The sequence below is a fragment of the Neopsephotus bourkii genome, unplaced genomic scaffold, assembly GCF_033783945.1.
Source record: "Neopsephotus bourkii isolate Nb327-2 ecotype Australia unplaced genomic scaffold, CSIRO-AGI_Nbou_v1 NB_518, whole genome shotgun sequence".
Lineage (NCBI taxonomy): Eukaryota > Metazoa > Chordata > Aves > Psittaciformes > Psittacidae > Neopsephotus > Neopsephotus bourkii.
In genome coordinates, this window is record NW_026901019.1 from 1,230,648 (window position 1) to 1,251,776 (window position 21,129).

General features: G+C 47.4%; 1 protein-coding gene across 1 annotated transcript in view; it reads left to right on the top strand.

Annotated features, from left to right (window-relative positions):
- The window catches only part of COQ8A (coenzyme Q8A), a 29,755-nt gene that overhangs the window by 5,404 nt on the left and 3,222 nt on the right, over positions 1 to 21,129 (top strand). Inside the window, exons 4-11 of the mRNA XM_061350503.1 lie at positions 8,133 to 8,207; positions 13,308 to 13,430; positions 16,539 to 16,624; positions 17,720 to 17,860; positions 18,143 to 18,224; positions 18,845 to 18,938; positions 19,438 to 19,579; positions 20,723 to 20,830. Of these exons, the coding sequence (XP_061206487.1) occupies positions 8,133 to 8,207; positions 13,308 to 13,430; positions 16,539 to 16,624; positions 17,720 to 17,860; positions 18,143 to 18,224; positions 18,845 to 18,938; positions 19,438 to 19,579; positions 20,723 to 20,830 (851 nt within the window). The remainder of the gene's footprint in view (positions 1 to 8,132; positions 8,208 to 13,307; positions 13,431 to 16,538; positions 16,625 to 17,719; positions 17,861 to 18,142; positions 18,225 to 18,844; positions 18,939 to 19,437; positions 19,580 to 20,722; positions 20,831 to 21,129) is intronic.

The window sequence follows — 21,129 nt, forward strand, 5'->3', positions numbered from 1 at the left end:
TTCCTGAGAAAAAGGGAAGTATTGCAGGTGGAAAAGATGATCACAGTTAGTCTTCCTTAGCGCATCATTAGATGAGTAGTCTCTTGTTGTAGGTGTTTTTTTGGTTGAGTGGGGTTTTTTTTTTGTGACCATAGTATTGTGGGATAATAGTAGCCTATCTAGGTTGTATACTCTCTGAAGTAGCATGTTAGGCCCTTGTGGCTCTTGGGATTCTCTTCCACGAAGTTTGATAAAGAAGCACATGTGCAAAGTAGGCATCCTTGTGTTATGGATCCCAGAAGAAAGAAAAGCAGTCAAATGTAATTCAGATTAACTATTACATTAAAAACCCAAACCCCAACCCCTACTATTCTTCCTCTGTGTGGTTCTTGTCAGAGTAATACACACACTAGGAGGAGTTGAGGGCAGGGACTGATTCTGTGTAGTGCAGGAATAAACCAAGTGAGTTTTGTGATCACTAAACATTCTACTGTTGGTCTCTCTAAGTACACTGCAGGTGGTCTGGCTTCTCTCCTTGTTTAGTATTCCTTAAAAGGAAGCAGGATTCCAGATCTGCTTTTTGGAGTAACAAGGCATCACTTTAAAACTCACTTGACTTCTTTGTTTTTAAGTTCCAGTAGCACACAGGTCTCTGTTCTAATGGAGCCTTGATTTTCATGGCAAGCATCACAACACTTCTCACTGTCATCTTCCAGATTTGTCTGTGGCTGTTGCTGACAGCTGGTGGATGTGAAGTGGCAGATGACCAAACCTTCTGTAAACCCTGAGCTCCAGTGCTGTTGCTGTATGCTCCAGCTCTTGGCATGCAGGGCTGTTACATGAGGAAAGGCTGACTCATGCGTCAAGGGGAAATATAACTGCCTACCTGTCTTCTGCTAACCTCGGGTTACAAAGCAAAACAAGTCCCCACCAAACCGAAACCACAAAGGGAAAGTAAGAAAGGGGCTGTTTTTAAGCAGCATCCCCAATAATGTCTGTTTGTCACCTTGTTTTTGGTCCTGCCCTTCTCTTCCTCTTCTCTGTTTTATATGATTGAAATTGCTGGTAAGACAGCTCTTGCTTTCAGACTGCTTTTGGGGGGCTGTTGTGTTGCAAAAATGCCTGCAATCCTGTTAGCACTTATTGCTTATCTTTCCCTCTGAATTCTTCCTTGCAATGGCAAGGAGAAATAGTGTTGTCAGTACATACTGGCTACCAAACAAAGAATTATGGCTTGCAGGTAGGGTTTTTTCCAGTTTAAGAAATCCCTTGGTAATACTGTGGTAGGCTGGGCAATGTGGAAGGTTTCTGAGCGTGCGATGAGCCTGAGCAGCATTTACAACTCCACATGGGAAGGACTCCCTGTAAGGAACACTTCTTAGCAGTCAGGTCTTAATCCACATTGGTACGAGCTTTTAAACAGCCTCTAGAACTGCATGGAAGGAGGGTCTCTGTTTACAGTGAGCTGCAGCTCCTGCTTGCTCTTTGCTCCAAGTTCACAATGTTTTTTCCAACCTGCACATAGCTTTGAGAGAGCCAGTGCAGGTGTGAAACCCTGTCGGCTAATTCTAGTGTGGTGTTCCTGACTGGCTCTCATCTGATGAGCAGTGTTCTCTACAAATAGCATCTTTAAACCAAGAAACATTAGCTGATGGCAAGAGCTGTGGTGTACCATTTGCTTCTGCCTGGTTTTGATTCCTTGGAAGTTGTTGGTGAGCTTTGGCTTATGGTTGACTGTTTTCCTCTTAGATTGTGAGCAGGGGAAGGCTGTACTTGTGCGTGTCTCCTAGCTACTGACTCTCCTCACTGTCAGTCCCTTATGGGTGTTCTTAGGAGTGATGCAAGAGACAACATGCACAGTTTCTAGAAGCATCTGCGGGCTGAAGAGTGAGGCTGGTAAAGGGAGTCTCATAAGGGTTCAAGAGGTGGTTTCCAATGGAGATGAGAATTTTTGCTTTTCCAAGATCCAACCCGACTTACTGTATATATAACTTTGCTTGGAAAAGGCAAAATAAGCTTAAATTGTAAGTGTTTCAAAGCTCAGGCGTAGCTGAATTGGAAGCTCCCTGTACAGTGTGTGTATTCTCTTGTGCATTTCCTCTTTTCTTGCCTCTTCAGCATAGGTCAGAAACAAGGTGGAGGATGCTCCCATTCTATGAGGGAGTGTAGCTTAGAGGGAGTAAGGTTTCTGTGCACTTCTGGTTTTGTTTCTTGTGTGCTTTGGAGTACCATCTTCATTTGAAGGCCCCAGGAAATCACTGTAGGAAATACAATGGTTGATGTGGATTTATCCCCTACCACCTCCACACCATTTAAACCTGCATGTGATTCTGACTTTTCATGGTGGGATAGATCCCACTTTTTTCTTTACCTCCATGCGAGAGCAACAGTACTTTAGACTGGGAGAAGATGAGGTGTTGAGCAGGTCAAAAGCAGAGTTCATGTTCATTCCTGGGGTTCAGGTAGCTGAATTCCCATGCTATTGGCATGATCCTGTTCATGCTTGAATCTTTCCTGTCTTTGCTTGTTCTTTTGCAGTCCTCCTTTAATGTTAGAGGCAATGTTGATCTCTCAGCTGTGGTGTCAGGACACTGTGGTAGGTGGTGGACAGATGAGTAACAGGAGGCAGGAATACTTGGACTGCAGTTTTCCTGGCTTCCCACCTCTTCTGGGAGCAAAGCACATTTGCTGGGAAGACTGGAGATCATTTTCTCCGATGCTTGCATGTAATTCTGAGCTAATGTTTCTCTGCAATCAGCACAAAATCCTTTCCTGAGCTCCTTTGTCCCTTGTATGTGTTTTTGCATGCCGCTCACAGCAGCAGGCGTGCCTGCTGGGGGTTGTATTCATAGTACTAAATATCCTTGATTTTTATTTGGTTTATTTGATTTTGTTCTTCTCGGGTTGGAATTGGTAAAACAGATTTTTCTGCAGCATTGGTTTTTTGTTTCATGCTTGTTTTGTAGCCTGGTGGGTCATCGGTTCCACCCAAACAGTTTGTGATCCTCTCTTTATTTCCATTCTCCCTTCCTTGCATCATTTGGCTTTTCTAAGCAGTTCCTGTCTCCCTTAATCATATTCCTGGTTTGGAAGTTTATTATTTTAATGATATAATAAGATCCTTTTGCAATGAAGCACATTCAGGAAGCCTGTAGTAGAGGCGAGCTCTAATGGGAGTGTAGCAATTGTGCATAATAAAGCTAGCCTTGAGGTGTGGTTTCAAAGTACATACAGGACAACTACAGGATTCAGCTGTCACCTGAATGTGGCTTTCTTCTGGTGAGCATTTCGTGCCCAGGAAGCTACTGGACACTGACAGCCAGCCGTCTGCAGCTTGCACAATGTTGTGTGTGTTGCTTGCAGTGCTTGACGTGACTGAAACAAGGGCACAGGCTGCTCCAGGGGAGGGTCTCGCCCACCACTGTGCTTGGCAGGCTGAGCGCAGTGATAACAGCCCATTCAGTCTCCCATTTGTTTTGTTGTGGCAGTTGCTGAGCAAGAAGATTCTTCCTGAGCAAAGCTGATTCCAGACCATCTCTAGATGGACTTGGTTTGAAGTGTAAGGGCTGCTGGAGATGCCTGGAGAATGTCTGAAGAGGCACTCTGCTGGTACAAAACCAAGTGGCATTTTCCAGGCCTGAAACAATCTGCCTGCATAGAGTGTGGAATACAGGAGTGTGACTTTCTAGAGGTGCTCCGGGATGCTGTCTTCCAAGGTGCTGAACTGTGGCTGTTCAGTGATGCTGAAAATTGTCCCAAAATGATACATCTTGGAGGAAATACTTATATTGCAGACAAGGAAAATGAAACATGTCAGAAATGACTTGTGCAAGGTCAATACACTAGTGGCCCAGAGGGGAAGAGTGCTTTTCTACAGCCCTGCAGGTGTTTTGGAGAGATGGCTCCTGGTGACAGATGAATGGTGTGTGGTGGGTTGATCTCGGTTGGCAACTAGGCACCATGCAGCCTCTAACTTGTTTTGTCCCACAGCAGGAAGAGCAAAAGCAAGAAAACTTGGGAGTTGAGATGAAGATAGCTTAATAGGGGAAGCAGAGTTCCATGTGCATGCAAAGCAGCAAGAGAAATTCATTCACTACACCCTGTCAGCAGCCAGATGCTCAGCTGCTTCCTGGGAAGCAGAGCCTCAGCATTTGTAGCAGCTACTTGGGAAGACAAACATCTTAACCCCAAGTGTGTTTTTCCCTTCATCCTCCTTTCTTCAGGCTTTTACTGCTGAGCATGATGTTAGAATCATAGAACTATAGAATGGTTTGGGTTGGAAGAGACCTTGGAGCTCATCCAGTTCCAACCCCCTGCCATGGGCAGGGGCACCTTCCACTAGAGCAGGTTGCTCCAAGCCCCGTCCAACCTGGCCTTGAACCCTGCGAGGGATGGGGCAGCCACAGCTTCTCTGGGCACCCTGTGCCAGTGTCTCATGACCTTCATAGGAAGATTTTCTTCCTTACATCTAACCTAAATATCCCTTGTTTAAGTTTGAAGGGCATGCATGTCCCTTTGATTAGTTTGGGTAGCTGTCCTGGCCGTGTTCCCTTCCAGCCTACTCATTGCAGAGGCAGAGTGGAGAAAAAGCCCTGGTGCCCTGTTGCTGTTCTGCTGTTCAGCAACGGCTATGACATGGGTGCGTTACCAACACTCCTAGTTACAAATCCAACACAGCACGGTGCAGGCTGCTGTGAAGAAAATCAACTCCTATCTCAGCCAGACCCAGTGTTTGTCTTCAGATAACGTGTGCTTAAACCACAGCCGTTCTGATGGGTGGCTGTGTAAAAAAGGGCTGGAAAACAAATCTGGTGCTGTTTCAGGAAACGGCTGTTGTGGCTCTGAAACCTCCTGTCTTGAAGTCGCTTTCGGAACCCTAGAGCCTTCATCTGGTTTGTAAGAGGAGGAAAGGTGAAGTTTTCCACATTGGTTTTTGGTGTGGGAGCTGTTTGTGCTCCCAGTGCCACAGTGAATGAAATTCAGGTTGGTAAAGGAGAAGGTAATTTGTTCCTGAAGTGCAGAGTTTGGCTGATCCCTAGTACTGATGTTAGTGGGTACAGTTATAGCCATGAGGAATTTAGGCTGTTACTTAATTCCCTATCATTTCATAGCTCTTCTGATAATAATTCAGAACAAAGGAATAAAGTGAGTAACTGAGACTTAAATGAGAAATACTGTGTTGAATTGTTACCTGTTTCTCAGGGATAGGAGGTAAGAAGCAGCAAACACCCAAGATGCACTTGACTGTGCACAGTCTCAAGACTATTATCTGCCCTCCTGGACCGTATTTAGAGCAGGACTGGGTACACCCTGAAGTGTTTCCAAGTAATAAGAATGTTGCATTGCATTTTCATGTAAAGCCCTGGGCTAAATATCCTGCTGCACATGGTGATGGTAGTTTGAAGATGCTTAAAGTCTTTGCAGATGTTTAGACCTTAGCAGCTGTTTAGCTGTAGACTTGTTTATGCTTCACTTTAGTTGAAACAGTTGTTGGCTAATGATGGGAGTTCATTTCCTAGGACCTCTTTGAAGAGAAACACTTGTTCTAGTGTAGTCTACAGTATAGCTTAGTTCAGATGCTCAACGGTGTATGTCCATGAGAGGGGAGGTGTGACACACGTTTGTTTGGAGTCTGATCTTGCCTACACTGGTGTAAACCGCAAGCTGCTTTACAGCATGCTAGAACTTCTCCTGGTTTATTCTGGAAGACACAGTAGAATCTGGCTCATTGGTCCTTTGTTTGCTTTGAAGTGGTTTGTGTGTGAATAATGAAGAGAGATTAGAAACCTCGGTCACTTGGATCTTGGGTGCAGGCAGTAAATCTCAGTAGCCATCATAAAGGCTTTGGAAGCAGATGTATTTAATTTGAACCAATTACTGCCAGCCCAGTTCAGTTTAACTGATAATGACCAAGGTGATTTTTGATGGGGAGCATTGCTTTGGAGGTGGTGCAAGTGGGATCAAGGCCAACAGAAGTGCTCCACGAATGGTAGTCAGTCCAGAAAGCCACATTTTGTTGATGAGATGCCTATCTCCATTGGCTTTCTGTCTGACTCGGTGCTTTTTGCTTCAAGTTAGTGTATTGCATGTGGGATCTGGTTGGGGATGACCATGTAACAGCATTTTGATAGACTTTATGCTGTGTTGGAAAAGTCTCTTTGCTTCTTTCCTATGGAGTCTAGGGATATTTTTTCGCCTCTGTTCAGCTAATAAAATCTCTGGAATTCTGGTGCAAAAGACTTGCTTAGTAGTCATGCATGTTATGTTATGTTCTATGTTCTTCAACATTCATGTGTAATGGAGACTGGAAGGTTGGTTGACAAGGGCAGCCTTTGTTTTTTGATCTGAAACATCTCTGTAAAGGGAATGGGACTGGCCCTGGAAGCAGTCCTTGGGAAGGCTTTGTAATGCTACCTGTGCTTTACCTCATGCTGGATTCTTTGGTCTAGTGCCTGTAGCCTGCAAGGCTGCAGATGGGGCTGTTTCTGAAGCAGATACACTGTGCAAGTTTGACCTCTTTGGTAGAGGTGGGCTTGTTATTACCTGGTGAGAGGGAGATAAAACTGAGTGCAAGGTAAGGTTCAGCTGGCCTGTGCCCAGGCTTCTCACTTGAGGCTACAGCTATGTGCACGTGTTCCCTCCTGCACACATGTGTAGAATACCAGGTTTTGGTGAGCTCTGCTTCCTTCATGGTACTGTGTCCCCTGGTTGTTCCATCTGAGAAGCTGTCCAGTACTGCCTCAAGAAGGGCTTGGAAAACGTGCACCCCCAGTACTGCTGGCAGGGTGGAAGTAAAGCATGGCAGGATGCACCATTGCCGAGGAGATAGAATCACAGAATACTTAGGGTTGGAAAGGACTTTAAGATCATCAAGTTCGAACCCCTTGCCATGAGCAGGGACACCTCACACTAAACCATATCACCCAAGGCTCTGTGCAACCTGGCCTTGAACACTGCCAGGGATGGAGCATTCACAACTTCTTGGGCAACCCATTCCAGTGCCTCACCACCCTAACAGGAAAGAATTTCCTCCTTATACCCAATCTAAACCTCCCCTGTTTAAGTTTTAACCCATTACCCCTTGTCCTATCACTACAGTCCCTAATGAAGAGTCCCTCTCCAGCATCCCTGTAGGCCCCCTTCAGATACTGGAAGGCTGTTATGAGGTCTCCAGGCTGAACAGCCCCAACTTTCTCAGCTGATCTTCATATGGGAGGTGCTCCAGTCCCCTGATCATCCTCGTGGCCCTCCTCTAGTGCACCATGTGCAGATGTGCAGGAGCACCAACTGTTCTGGTTGCCCATGTCATTTATTATCCAGAAAAATAAATATTTTGAAACTGGGAAGGCAGTGAGACCTTTGGTAGTACAGATTACCTTGTGGTTCTATCTGTGCCTCCTTCAATCTGTGGTCAAGTTAAGGGAGGCAGATAATGCTGCTTTTGTAGTCTTATCTTTTGTAGCTTTATCTGTGGCTGTGAAACCAACACCCTGCAAGGTGATAGTGCACGTGGGATGCTGGTGTTGGGTCTCACGGTCTCACTGTTGCTCTGCAGGGTTACTCTCCAGCACAGCCCGTTGGAATTGCAGGTTACAGTGCTGGTTGCATAAGGTGGGCCTCAGGAAAGGCATGTTTCTGTTCATCATAGTCAGCAAGCACATGGAAGTAAAGACAGTTAATGAGCACAAATAAATCTGGATGCTTAGTAGGGTCACAGAGCCTTAAGCTCCATTGGCAGTGGCTTCATCTAAGCACAGTTTTGCTTTCCCTGTGCGAAGGGGATTCTGTTTCATGGGAGTTAATGCTTTGAGAACCATGTTGGTAAGAGGATTGTAGTTTTCTTCCCATGTCCTCAACCACGCAGTTTGAGTCTACAACAGCACCTCAGCCAGTGTGCAAGCTCTGAGTAGTACTCGTCATGCCTACTGAAAGGTGGATATCCCAGACTGGCTTAGCCTATGATACCTATGATGGCTGGCCTGCTGGGCTGGAAACAGTTCAGTGGCAAAATTGAAGATTACTCCAGGCTGTTCTGATGGAGCTGTTCTGTTGCTGCGCATTAGACTGTGTGCCTTAATTACAAAAGATGCCTCTGTATGTGGCTCAGAAAGCTTTTTCATTCTGATGTGGGTCTTTTTCTTCTTCTTTTAAAGGATTAGCTGTTGGTCTGGGCATTGGGGCATTGGCAGAAGTTGCAAAGAAGAGCCTTAGACCTGAGGAACGCAATGGTAAGCCCTTCCTACAGCTACATTCTCCCCCCCCCCCCCCAATTTCTTTCTTTCCTTTTTGGTCCCTGACACAGTTTACTGCATTTGCAAGATTTTATTCCTCTGAAAGCCAGGATGATGAGGGATCTGGAATAACAGCGGGATGTGGGTAGTTCTTGTGTTTCTAACATACTCCTTCTCTATCTCCAGGCTCTTCTCCCACCCAAGTACACCATAGCCTCACTACACAGAGGTCAGAGGTATATGTAAGAGAATGAGCTTATGCCAGCGCAGTTTGTACAGCTTTCTTTAGAGCACACATCCCCTGAGTTAGGATACCGGCCCTGTGCTCATTCTTGGATTGTGTTGGCCTAACAATTGTGTTTTAAATTGTTCAGTGAAACCATATAGCTCTGTCAGTACAGAGACTGTTGTAGGTGAGTCTGTACATCTGAAAACTGTTAGTGGTAGCAGTCTGGAAATGTAAGGATGTTCTGCTTAGGAGGAACTTGGAGGATATCTGTTGTCTTTTGGGAGAGACAAAACCCTTTATGAACATGTTAACTGGCAGTTACCTACTTCCACTGTCTGTATTTTGCCACCTTCTAAAGGATTCTCATAACAGGTCAGGAGACTCTGTTGTGCAAATTGACCTGATCCTGGGTTTTTTTCCTCAGCTTCTTTAAACTTGGAGGTAACATGGTGTACCTGGCCATGTCATGGGGGTGTTCTTCTAAGCCTGTGTGTTGGTAAAATACAGTAGTACCAAATGGTTGTGTGTGTGTTTAGGGTGTAGAAAGTATGTGGTGTTCTTTCCTAGAAAAGAGAAGATTACTCTAAAGGTTACGGCTCCATTCACTTCTTCCTTATCCAGGAAAACCTTTGGTGGGATACTGCAAAATGCAAAGTCTGTTGTTACAGTTACTGCAAGCTGTTTCCCCATTCTTGCTCCCCCTCTTGCTGTTTGGTCTTCAGCTTTGAGCTAACACACAAACATCCAAGCCTCTGGTTTGGCGGGGATGTTAGTGTGTTAGTTCCCGTGACTGGAGGGAACTGATGAAAGGGTTAAGCTTTTGCAACTGGAAGTGATGTCAGATCGTTGCTGGTTCAGAACATTGCTTTGAGAGAATGACAGCCTGTAATTTTAGGTAATTTTAGGTCATTTTTAATGGTCCTTGTTAATATTATTCTGTGGCTAGTAGTGTTCTACTACAGAGCCAGTTTGTGCCTTCCCCCTGTTCATCTCTGGGGGCAGGGGGGAAATGAAGACTGAGCTAGTGTGAGCCTCCATTGCAGCGAGTACTGGAGTGGCTGACAACTGAAGAAATTTGGAGGTGTGAGAACCCTAAAAAAGCCAACCAAAAACCCTCAAACCAAAACCTAGCACATGAAACACGTTCACTGTGGTGTGGGCACAGGGGTAAGGCATGAGCTGTGTGCCACCCAGGCCACTACTTGTTAATAACTGCATTTTTGTGCTCCCTGGGCAACGCAGCAATGTGGAACGGCCCAGCAGAGGAATAAAAGGATCCTTGGCAAAGAGCGGTTGTTTCTCTCCATGACCCGAGGTGTTTGAGGCTGGGTGGGTTTCTTTGCTTTGATTTAAAAGCATCCATTCAGACAAACAAGGCCCATCCTGTAGCAAATCCTTGAAGGCTTTTGCCTTCAGCACTTGTGTTTGACAGGCCCTTCATACCTGTTGGAAGCTGATGACTTGTTTTGCTTTTAACAGAGGAGGAGTTGCACAACTGTTGGCATTTCTTTGCTTGCCAGATGATTTTTTAATTGGGCACACCCCAAAGTGAAAACAGGAGCTTGCAGAGCTGGGGAATGTAAGGGAATAACATGAGCTTTGTTTCTCTTCCTTACAGCAGGAGAAAGGATTGTCTCTTTATTTAGAGGGCAGCAGGCACTTTTTCCTTGCAATAATGCAATTGCACCTATAGATTTCCTTTCTTCTTGCTAGGGAAACCTTTATTTTCCTGTGTGGCTATAACTTGGTGCCAGAATCCTGCTCTGCAGTTTGAGTCATGCTTTGGGAAGAGTAATTTTCTTGAACAAACCTTGATTAAACGATAAGGCAATGAACTGCTGACTTCAGTGCTAGGCAAGGGAGTTAGAAAAGGACCTGGCTTCTACTTTTGGCTGTCTTGCTTTTGTTCTTGCTTACCCTCTTCTGTCAAGTCTGTGTAGATAAGAGCCTAGATGAGAGCTTGGAGCAGAGGTTACACTATAAAGAAGGGTGGTGGGACTGGGAATGAGTAAGAGCAGCAAGTTATTGAGGTGAGGCAGGAGTAAAAGACGGTTTCAGCCCTCAGTCTGTTGGAGCTTCTCAGGCCAAGGAAGGGCTCTAGCTGTGCCCCTGGGTGTGTTTTCCACAGCATTTTACAGTGGTGGGTGAGTCTGCGTGGATGAGAACTCACTCCATGGGCTCTGCTTCTGCAGAAATGCATGGCAGAGGGTAAGTACATAGCTTTGTGTCCAAGATCGCAGTATCTTACTGTTCTTATGACAGTAGCAGCCTTAGCTGTTGGGGGGAATCTGTTAACACTGGTACCTCTGCAGTTCTTTAACAATACCTCTTCACCCCTTCCATGACTTCAGCTTGAGGCATTTGTGTCAGTTTTCTGGCTGCCAGCACCATAAGCTCAGGCTAAGACCTGTCTCTGTTGGAAATGACTCACGGTCCTGTTCTCTGCAAGCTGGTCGAGGATGGCTGTTTTCTCTCTCCACTGCTGCAGTGTTCTGAGTAACTTCTTGGCACTTCAGGCTTAAACAAGTGGGATGTGTATATGCCCAAAGGCATGCCTAACAATTTCACACTCTCACTGGCACCCAGGAGTAATGAGAAAGAGCTTTCTCTTGTCCAGTGAGTACAAATGAAGGTGGCTTCACATCTTTAAAATGGAGCTATAAGCACTGACCTTTCAGTCACAAAACTGCAAGCCAGAAACCCCAGAGCTACAGGTGATCCTAGTAGCATGGCTTATACTTCTTTCCATTACTGTTATCACATGGAGGGACCATAAATGTCTACTGTCCAGGTAGATTGATGCCGGTAATCAAAAACAACCTCAGTCACTGGTGACCTTACTGGCAGTCTCGGTCTTTAGAGTGTGAATCTAAAGTGCCAGGCTGACATGAGGTGGGAGTGGGAGGGTAGAATAAATGTCCAGGCATACAAGTAAGAGTGCCCAGATAAGTACTTGCTGTTGCTAGTAAAGAGACTTGGGGTTCAAGTTCAGCTTTAACTTATGAATGAGCTGTACTAGGCACTGTGCAAAATACCAGGCCAGGCAGAGCCCCAAAGGGCTGGCAGCTGGCCTAGGCTTGAAAGTAGAGTCCTTTTCTTATGACAAGGAATAATGTGTTTTCCTTGAGTTGTCAGTCCTAAGTCCTTAGGCTGTGTTCTGGACTCTTACCTTGCCCCAAGGTGTGTGTGGCAGATGGTCCTCAAATTAAATATATAGGAATCCCAGTGGCTGGTACTCCTTTTGAGAGTAGCAAAGGAGGTGGAAGAGCAGTGATGCAGCCAAGATGCACACAGATGTGGAGGGGTCCTGCCGATTCTGGATTTGGAAAGGAAATGTGGGTCAAGCACCCCTGAGGGCATCTGCCTGCTGCCTCTGCTGTGAACATGCTGCCAGGCCCCAGGCACTGTGGCTGCAGGAGCCTTCATTTCTGAGGCCTTGTTGCCACAGCTTGTTTAGATGTGACCTCTATTTGCCTTTTTTTCTTTCCCTGATGAAGTAGGTAAAAGAAAAACCAACCCAAAACCACAATACAGCAACAACAAAACCCAAACCAACCCAACTTTGCCATTTTAAGGTGGAGAGGAAATAATTTGTAGCATCGAAAGGTTCAGCTTTGGAAAAAACGTTGTCTTACTCAAAATGGGCACATTTCTTCATGAACTTGTTCTGGGTTTTATCCCCACTTCCTTTCCACTTAGCCTTAGAAGCCTCTGTCTGTTTTCCCTTGCCATTTACAGAACCTTGCTTCTGACTCCTGCTTTCAGGTCACCTTCTTGTTCATGCCCTGTGTTAGCAACATACCCGAACAAGCAGGAGCTGTCATGTGTTGTCAGGCTGCCTGGTGATCCAGTAGTGCCCCTGTGGGCTTGACTTCAGTGAGAAGCATGACAGGAAGAAGAGGATGGGGAGTGCCTGTGTTCGCCTCTTTCTCTGATGAGACTCTTTTAAACCTGTCAGGGTTCACTGGCTTCTGGAGGCAATTTTAATCATTAACTCCCTCCTCTATTGTGCTGCAGACTCGAAGGAGGATGTTTTTGTGTGCAGGTGGTGTGAAGAAGAGTAAGGCTTTGACTTGGTACTTTCTTTAGCTCCTGTGGTGGCACTTGTACAAGGGATTATTTGCCTTGTCATTGTGAAGGATACAGTTGAGATGGGATTGTTTAGAGCCAGAGCTCTGTTAGACAGCTCTAAGCACTCTACTCTGCACAGCTCCAAGTGTCCTGATTTGGAGATGTGAAAGCTGAGTCTGCTCTCAGCAGATTTCCAGTGCATGCCCTGGACATGCAGTTGCACAGCAGTATGTGCTTGTGTATCAGCATACATGTTTTGGGCAAGAATTGTTTGGACAAGATAAGCTGTTTGGCATGGGCATGAATCCCTGTTTCCACCCTAAGAAGTGCCAGCACATTCTGGGTCTATGCCAGTGTGCTCTCAAGGCTTTTGACAACTCCCCCTTGCTGTGGCTCAGCCCTGCTGCTCTTCTGAGGCTCTGCTGTGCTGCAGCCTACGATGTGGGACTTGGGAGACCTTTCTGTAGTGTTTTAGGCTGAGCTCGGTGGTGCAATTGGATCGTGTACCAATGTATGCCCAAGATCCAGGACAGTTTCCATAGCAGCACAGACATTCAGGGAGGCTGTGACCTGCTGCTGTTGGCTGCCAAGCCAGCAGTGGCAAAGCTGTCACAAGATACATGTACAGCTTCAGATGGTGCCCCTTGGCTGCAGTGAAGGCGCTGAGTGTCATCCTGGTTTGACTTCTCTGGGGATGGGCAAGCCTCCTATTGAATGTGGTCTAACGCTACATCTGAGCAAGTGAGCTTGCTGGTAAGGGTGTTCCTCAGCCATGTGCCTTCTCTCCTTGCCCTCAGGGAAGAAGGCGGTGATGGATTCGAGCCCGTTCCTGTCGGAGGCCAATGCAGAAAGGATCGTGAGAACCTTGTGCAAGGTCCGGGGAGCGGCGCTGAAGCTGGGACAGATGTTAAGCATCCAAGGTAAGTGGCAGCACGGCACCTCGGTGATGCTGCCAGCTGGGGCAGCTGAGTTCGTGTGATGGATGCATGGTCAGCTGTCTGCAATCACTCAGTGCCAAGTGGATGTGGAAACAAGTGCCTTTTTCTTGAGAGCAGTGATGGGGAGATGGTTGATTCAGTTCAGTCTAATCCCAGTGTGAAATAATCAGACGTGTGCACTCTGGACCACCACTTCCCCAGTGTCTGTATTGTGTCAGGCATATAACTGAAACTGGTTAAAAATAAGGTAACACTTAATTTTAATGCTGTGTTGAAAGCAGCTGTTGAGAAGCAGAGCTGTATCAGACCCTACAGGCAGGTGTCCTGGAAAGGAGGAGGAGGATGACAAGAGCATCATCCTGTTCTTTGTTCACCAAAGGTTGTATCCATAGCCCTCTCCCATTATCCACCCTGTTTGTGGCTTACATGCTCTGTTGGCACTGCAGCTGTGCTGGAAGGGCCAGTCCAGCTGATAATTGTATTGGGTATAGACCACTTGTTTTCATCCTGAAGACTTCAAATGGGTACTTACTCCATTGGGCTCTGAAGTTGGTGATCACAGGTGAAGGCATGAGTGACATTAGTGGCTGCATGAACTGTTGGGCTACTCCTAGGAGGCAGCAGGTGTTGAATACAAACCTTATCTGGAACTATTCACTGTGCCTTCCTGCCTAACTTGATAGTGAAGGAAAGAATCAGCCAAAAATAGCTGTTACACTTGTCTGGATACAGCGTTCAAGATGTCAGTGAAACTGAGTCAGTGTCTGGGTGTTTGAAGTACTCTGCTTGCTTGGCTTGTGCTTCTACTTGAGTTTTTGTAGGTGTTGACTGCTGAGACTGATCTAGTATTGTATTAAATAGCTTGGGCAGGCTAATAAAGCAAGACAGCTCCCTGTTCCAGAGAGCCCTGGTTGTGATACTCCATCATCCTTCATTTGCTCATCACTTGGTTTAGGTGCGTGCCTGGCAATGTTAACACAGCTCAGTGGGAGGCAGCAGCTGCTCTGTCAAAGGCTGCCATCCATATCCTGTTTTCTCACCCTCCAGAAACTGCTAGGTGCCAAAGGCTGGTGGTTCCCAGTGCAGATGCAAGAGGAGCTCTTGTGCTCCTTGCTTTCTGTGGCCAGTGCCTCTGCTATGTGGGGGTGAGCGAGCCATGTCTGGCAATCAGCTCTGAAGTTCAGTTGGCTAGCACACAGGGGGATTGATTTTAAATTCTTAGGACACTGTAGAGTTGCACCTGATGTGTACCCGTGTACGTGGTCATAGCTGCCCTAGGCTTGGACATGAGTGAGGAGGGAATAGCTGTGAAAGGCCGGCTCTGGATTTTGTCACTTGCCTGCTGTCTCCTCATGTTACTGCGCTCTGGCAGGAGTGTCAAACACTTGCTGATTGACTTCACTTTGGTGTCAGAACCTCTAGCAACATCAGTGTGCTGCCCAGGCCTTGTTTCACTCTTGTGACAAGCACTTGTGGAGTGCTGCAATGCTTGGTGTGAGCATAGGCCTCTGGTAACCTGGCTGAGGGGCAGCTGTGGGGAAACAAGTTAGACACTCCCTGCAGTTCTTACGATGCTCAGAGGCTTAGTATTGATACACCATCAGTGACAGAGCAGAAGTTTCTTTCAGTGTTGGGAGCATGCACAGAAATGCAATGTTTAGCCTTCTTTGTAGGGTTGTAACATCACAACAGGAGTTCCGCTCGCTGGTCCTGCAAAGCTGTTAAGCTTTGACTTGCAGTGGCAGAATGGAAGCTCCTCTTGAAAACTGTTGATTCCACAGTGGGGATGTGTTAGTACTCTTAAATGCTGCTTGTAGCTTCGGTGGGGATTTCTAGTGTTGAGTGATAATGTCTCATCTCTGCTTTCTGTATCTTTTTCTTGCCATATCTTTGCCCCCCTCTTCCCAGGACAGCGCTCTTAAGGTAGCTGCCTGTTTCTTGTCCTGCGAGAGAATTACGGTTGTACATGCATCTGTAAATGCAGAGGAATGGTAGAGTTTTGGTTGGATGTCACAAGCACACGTGCATACTGAGTTCTGAGGGCTGATAGCCTGGATTTAGCCAGTGTTGGGGAGCAGCAGATAAATCCAGTTCCTCCATAATCCTTTGAGAAGTTTGCCAGAACTGCTGGCCTTTCTGTAGAAGCCTTTGCTTAAAGAAGAGGATTAATCTTGTAAGATGCCCCTATCCCTCCTTTTTCTTTCAAGTGTAAATATTTGCTTGCTAAGGCCTTCTGACTCTTAACATAACTTACTTTTGGCTCAGCTGTGTTTTCTCCTTCCCACTTGCAGTTGCTTTGCATTTGGGTAGGTGTTTACAGTAGCAGATGCTGAATCCTGATTTCTCTAAGACTTCAGCACTTCCATAAGCGATGCTTTGCCATTGCACAGCTTTCTAGAGAAGTTCCTGCCCCCTTAAAATGAACTGGATTAAACCACACCACAAAACTGGGAGTGCTGGGATACCTTTCTGGGGGGGTGTTCCTTCTGGGACTTGTGTTCCATGGCACATTGGCCTCTCCTAGACCTGAACGCTTATACTGCTGTCAGCAAGAAGATGGGCTGGTGGATGACAGGGGCTGGTGCACTCTCCTCTTGGATATGTGCAGCTACCATCACATAGAAGCCTGTGTGCTGTGCAGAGCTGCCCACTGCTCTCAGCAGCACTGCTGGACAAAGCCAGGGAGCACTGTGACAAGTGATGCTTGATTCCAAAGCATACCAAGTTTCTCAGCATGTTTTGTAGCCTGTTCATACCCTGAATACGGTAATGGGGATGGGTGCACGGAATGTCCTCCTGCTGCAGCAGGAGGGTGCCTTGGGAGACATTTGGGTGAGATGCAGGTGTTTTGCAAGAGTGAGAAGGAGGGAGGAGATTCCTATTTTGCTATTTGTGCACAGGACTTGTGTTTGGCTCATTTCTAGAGGTGCCATGCCTCAGGTGCTGCTTCTGGGTATGGAGAGCTTCTGAGCTAGGACTATTTAGGGTGTGCTCGGGGGCAGGACAGTCTGGCTTGTCTGGGTGCATGTTTCTTTGTGTGCTGAACAATGCGGTGCCTGCACTGACTGCTGTGTGCTGTTTCCTTGGCAGATGATGCCTTCATCAACCCCCACCTCCAGAGGATTTTTGAACGTGTACGTCAGAGTGCTGACTTCATGCCAATAAAGCAGATGATGGTGAGGAATGGTCCTTACTGGGCAAGGAGGGGCAATGAGAGAATAAATGTCACCTGTGACATACCCTAGGAAGGGAGGTGGATGGGCATCCCTAGGAGTATCCTTTCTCTAGTGTTGCATGTTTTCAGTTGTGGGTAACATTTGATTCCTTTCCTCAGTTACATGTTGTTGTTTCTCTTCAAAACACTAAAGCTCAACTCTAGAGAGGGGAAAATGGGGCGGTGGGGTATGTCCCAAGACTGTGCTGATGGAACAGGGTGTTGCCTACAAATATGATTATAGGGTCTTGTTGAATGTAGCCTTTTCTTCCGTCTCCTCTTTTGTTTTTCTCATGGGTGTTAAGTCAGTGTCTAGCAGTGCCTACATCCCATTTTATGAACAAATACGCATTAGTCTGATAGAAAATTAACAGTAACTTGGTCCTTGCCTTTTTGGTTAAACCTAACACACCATCAAAAGAGCCAGAATGAAGCAAACCAAGTTTGCTTTTCCCAGTGTACATGTTTTTGCTTTCACTCTAATTCCCCTCTGTAAATTAAGATGGGAAGGGTGATGCAAAAGGAACTGTGAGCACTGTCTTGTCAAAGACACTGAGCAGAGCCAGGACTTAAATACAGCAGTCTGGCAATGTAGCAAAAAAGGTGTTAAAGCAGGCTGTGATGTTTAATTGTCAGTGTTGCCGTAGAGGGTCACTCTTGCATGCCTGGGTCGCTTCTGTCCAGCTTAGCGGCATGATGGAAGAGGAGAAATACCTAACTGCTTGCTCATTATCTGGAAGATATGGTACCAGAAAGGGGACTTATGTACTGCAAAGGCAGTGATATTTTGTGCTAGAGATCTGTCCTTTCAGCCACAGCAACAGGGCCTCACACAGATACGATCAGCATCTGCTTAGTGCTGGGGGCGCACTGCTGGCTGGACTGCTCCTTGTGATAGTGTGCACTGGTGAGGAATGGAGGGCAATCTGGAAAGCAGGGGGATAGGTACTCAGAACTGCTGTAAGCTGCGTGAGTCACCTTTAGAGTGATGGCATTTCCAACAGCAAAATCCTCGCTCTTTGTTTCCCATACCCTGATGCTTTCTTTTTGCTTGTAGAAAACCCTGAACAACGATCTTGGTCCCAACTGGAGGGATAAACTGGAGTCCTTTGAAGAACGCCCCTTTGCTGCCGCCTCAATTGGTCAGGTTCACCTGGCACGCTTGAAAAATGGAAAAGAAGTTGCCATGAAAATCCAGGTGGGCTTTAGGAGACCAGCCTTTTCTCTTGCCTGTGCCCAGAGAGGGGCAGGGATGCTGCATAAGTATGGTTACTAGATGGATAAGGATCATTTTAATGCAAGTGAATATTTGGGTCCAGCAATATCTTACCTAGTGCAAGCAGAGGGGAAGGGCAGAAAAGGTCACTGCAGCATAGGGGTAATGGTGGTGAGGGACTCCTTTTACTTTTAGATTTTTATCTTATTCTATACAACCAGGTCATCTAGTCTCACCACTGTCCTCTCCTGTTCTGTCCTGCAGTACCCTGGAGTTGCCCAGAGCATCACCAGTGATGTTAACAACCTGATGACTGTCCTGAGCATGAGCAATATTCTCCCTGAAGGTAAGGAGAGCCCCTCGGCAGGCCCTGTGTCCCTGCTGGCATGTATTGAGTTCTGCCAGCCCCCTTCAAGCAGCACACTGCTTATGTCTCTCCATAGACTGAAGGGAGGAAACAGTGAAAAGGACTTCAGAATTGCTAAGCCTACCCAGGAGCAGATCTCCTGCAGGAAGGAGGAAGTGGGTGCAGGGCCAGTTTGGGGAGCCATGCTCTGCTCCCCTCCTGTTGCAGAGCTGCTGCTGCCTCTGCTGGGCATATGCCTGTTCCTAGGGGTAGGCAGATAGGGTCTGGAGCTTTTTCTGCTCTTGTCCAGGGTGGTGTTTGGGTCCTTCCACTCTTGGTGTGTGTCTGTGCACAGCCACACCAATACAGGGAACAGGCAGCTTGGGCTGTGGGGTGGGAGCTGGGGGAGGACAGGGCCCTGCACAAGAGCAGTGTGGATGTACCTTGATTTAGGATCAGCTGCATAGCCTTGGCCTGGGATTACCCAGAGAACCTGCATCTAGTTGGAAACGTGCTTTAGCTCTCTGGGGCCTCTTGTATTCAGCTGCAGCTCTGGAGAGCTTAGCCTGAGGGGGTCCTTCTTTCTAAGCTTACTGTCTTCTCTGCTGTTTGACTTTCAGGTTTGTTCCCTGAGCACTTGATAGAAGTTGTGAGCAGAGAGCTGGCCCTAGAGTGTGACTACCTGAGAGAAGCTGCCTGTGCAAGGAAATTCCAGTATGTTCACACCACTACCTTCAGCCCCTCCCATCTCTGTGTGTGTGAAATGCAGGGGGGTACTTACCTTGAGAGACAGCAGGAAGGTGAATGTTGTGCCCTGGGATGTTGCACAGGGGAAGGGGGTGTGTGCGTGCCTTGAGCTCTCCTCTGGAATTTCCACCTTGTCTCAGGCAGGCATGTGTTCAGTCAGCTGAAACGTGATAGCATGTCCTGTCTCCTTCACTGTGAGCCTGGCTCTTTTGCCACATGCACTGCAGTAACTCCTGAAGCCAGGTTGCATTCTGTGTGCTCTTATGTCAGCCTGTCATGAGCTTCTCCCATCCTTTAGCTTAGGAGGTTTTTCAGTTCAGCTCTTACAGCAGTTCACACCACCAGTACTGCCTGTGCAATGGGGTCCAGATTGTTTCTGTGAAGGCTGGATGGGGAAGAGCTGCCAGAGGCTGCCTGGCTGTTCTCAGGGCTCCTAACCTTTCCCTCCCCTTTCTCTCTCCCCTAGGGAGCTGCTGAAAGATGACCCCTTCTTTTACATCCCCAAAGTCGTGGATGAGCTGTGCAGCAAGCATGTCCTGACCACAGAGCTGGTGTCTGGCTTCCCCTTGGATCAAGGTGTAGGGCTGAGCCAAGAGATCCGAAATGAGGTACTGTGGGGTGGTAATAACGCTTCTCCCCTTGCTCAGAGCAGTGTGCTTGGCCTGCCTGCTGACTGCTAGACCAGGAGATGCTTTGTGGAAGGGCAAACCCCGAGTAGCACAGAGTTGGGAACTGAGTTGGAACTGTCTAGAGCCTCTTGGAAGGACGCTGTGCAGTGAGTCTGGCGGTGTTGTGACATCTCTCCAGCCTGGCCTAGGCATTCAGCAGGGAGGGGCTGGAGGGGGGTGCCTTGCAAGGGCTGCTGAAGAGGAGGTAGCTGAGCTGTGTAACTCATAGATACCCTGCTTCTGATAACCCTAAGTTTGGGAGGGGTTGTCCGCTAGGGGAGTGGGGTCTTGTTTTACAGCTGCTCTCTGGGCAGGAATGCAGCATCATCTTGGTGCTAGCAGTTGGGTGTCATCCACTCCTGTGGGACTGACCTGTGCTGTGCAGGGCTGCTGGAAAAGTACCTCTGTAAACAGGAGGGGGAATGTGGGGCTGGGTAGGCGTTGGTGCTGAATATAGCAAGGGATTGGAGGCCTGTGGTGGAACAAGCAGCTGCTCCATAGCAGAAATAACTGTCCTGGTATTTGGGGTTTTTATATTTTGTTTCTGCCTTGGTGTGAGCTCTCAGCTGTTAGCGGGTCACTGGGGAGGGAGGCCGAGGGTGTTCTCTAGATATACATCTCCAGAGAGAAACGGATCTCAGCGTCGCATTGAACTTGAAGCTCTGCCAGAGCTGGCTGCCTGAGCCCCCTGAGCTGTCTGTTCTTAGGGCTTGCTGTATCATCAGGGCCGCCTTTAAAAGGCGGTGAGGTGGTGTGTTGCTGCAGGAGGAGCCCTTCTTTCCTGTACGGGTCTGGCCTGGCTGACCCACAGCCTCCTCACCCAAATGGTGGTGTCCTGCGGCAGGGCCTGGCTTACATTTGGTGCTCTCCTCCTCCCCCTTGGATACAGTGGTGCAGAAGCTGCAGAGGGGCAGAAGAGGCTGTCAGTTATTCTGCTGGACAGGCTCCAGTTTCACTCTCCTCACAGAAGAGCTTTGCTGTAGTATGTCATTCAGCAGAGAGCTCTTCAGGGCCTGCTGCTCTTGCTTCCTTTGTGCCTGTCACTCCTAACTGACTTGTTTCTTTCTCTTCTTGCTTTTCAAGATCTGTCACAACATCCTGGTCCTGTGTCTGCGGGAGCTCTTTGAGTTCAGGTATATGCAGACTGATCCAAACTGGTCAAACTTCTTCTATGACCCGCAGTTGCACAAGGTAAGCCCGAGGAGCTGCTGTTCTGTCTGCACAGGAGCTGATTTTTCATTAGGTTTTGATTATTCCCTGCTCCCAAAGTTTAACAAGCCTTGACTGAGATTCTCAGATCCCTGTCCTTGAGCCTTGGACGGGTAGGACAGTGAAACCTGTCCCTTTGCCACTTGTCCTCACTCAGTTTGGGTAGGAGATCAGGGCTCCTGTAGCCCTGTCTGGCTGCCTGTCTTTGGCCTGAGATCCAATCACAGCTACTTCTGTAGCCTCAGGATCTTGTTTTGAAGCTGGTCAGTGGGAAGTTGCAG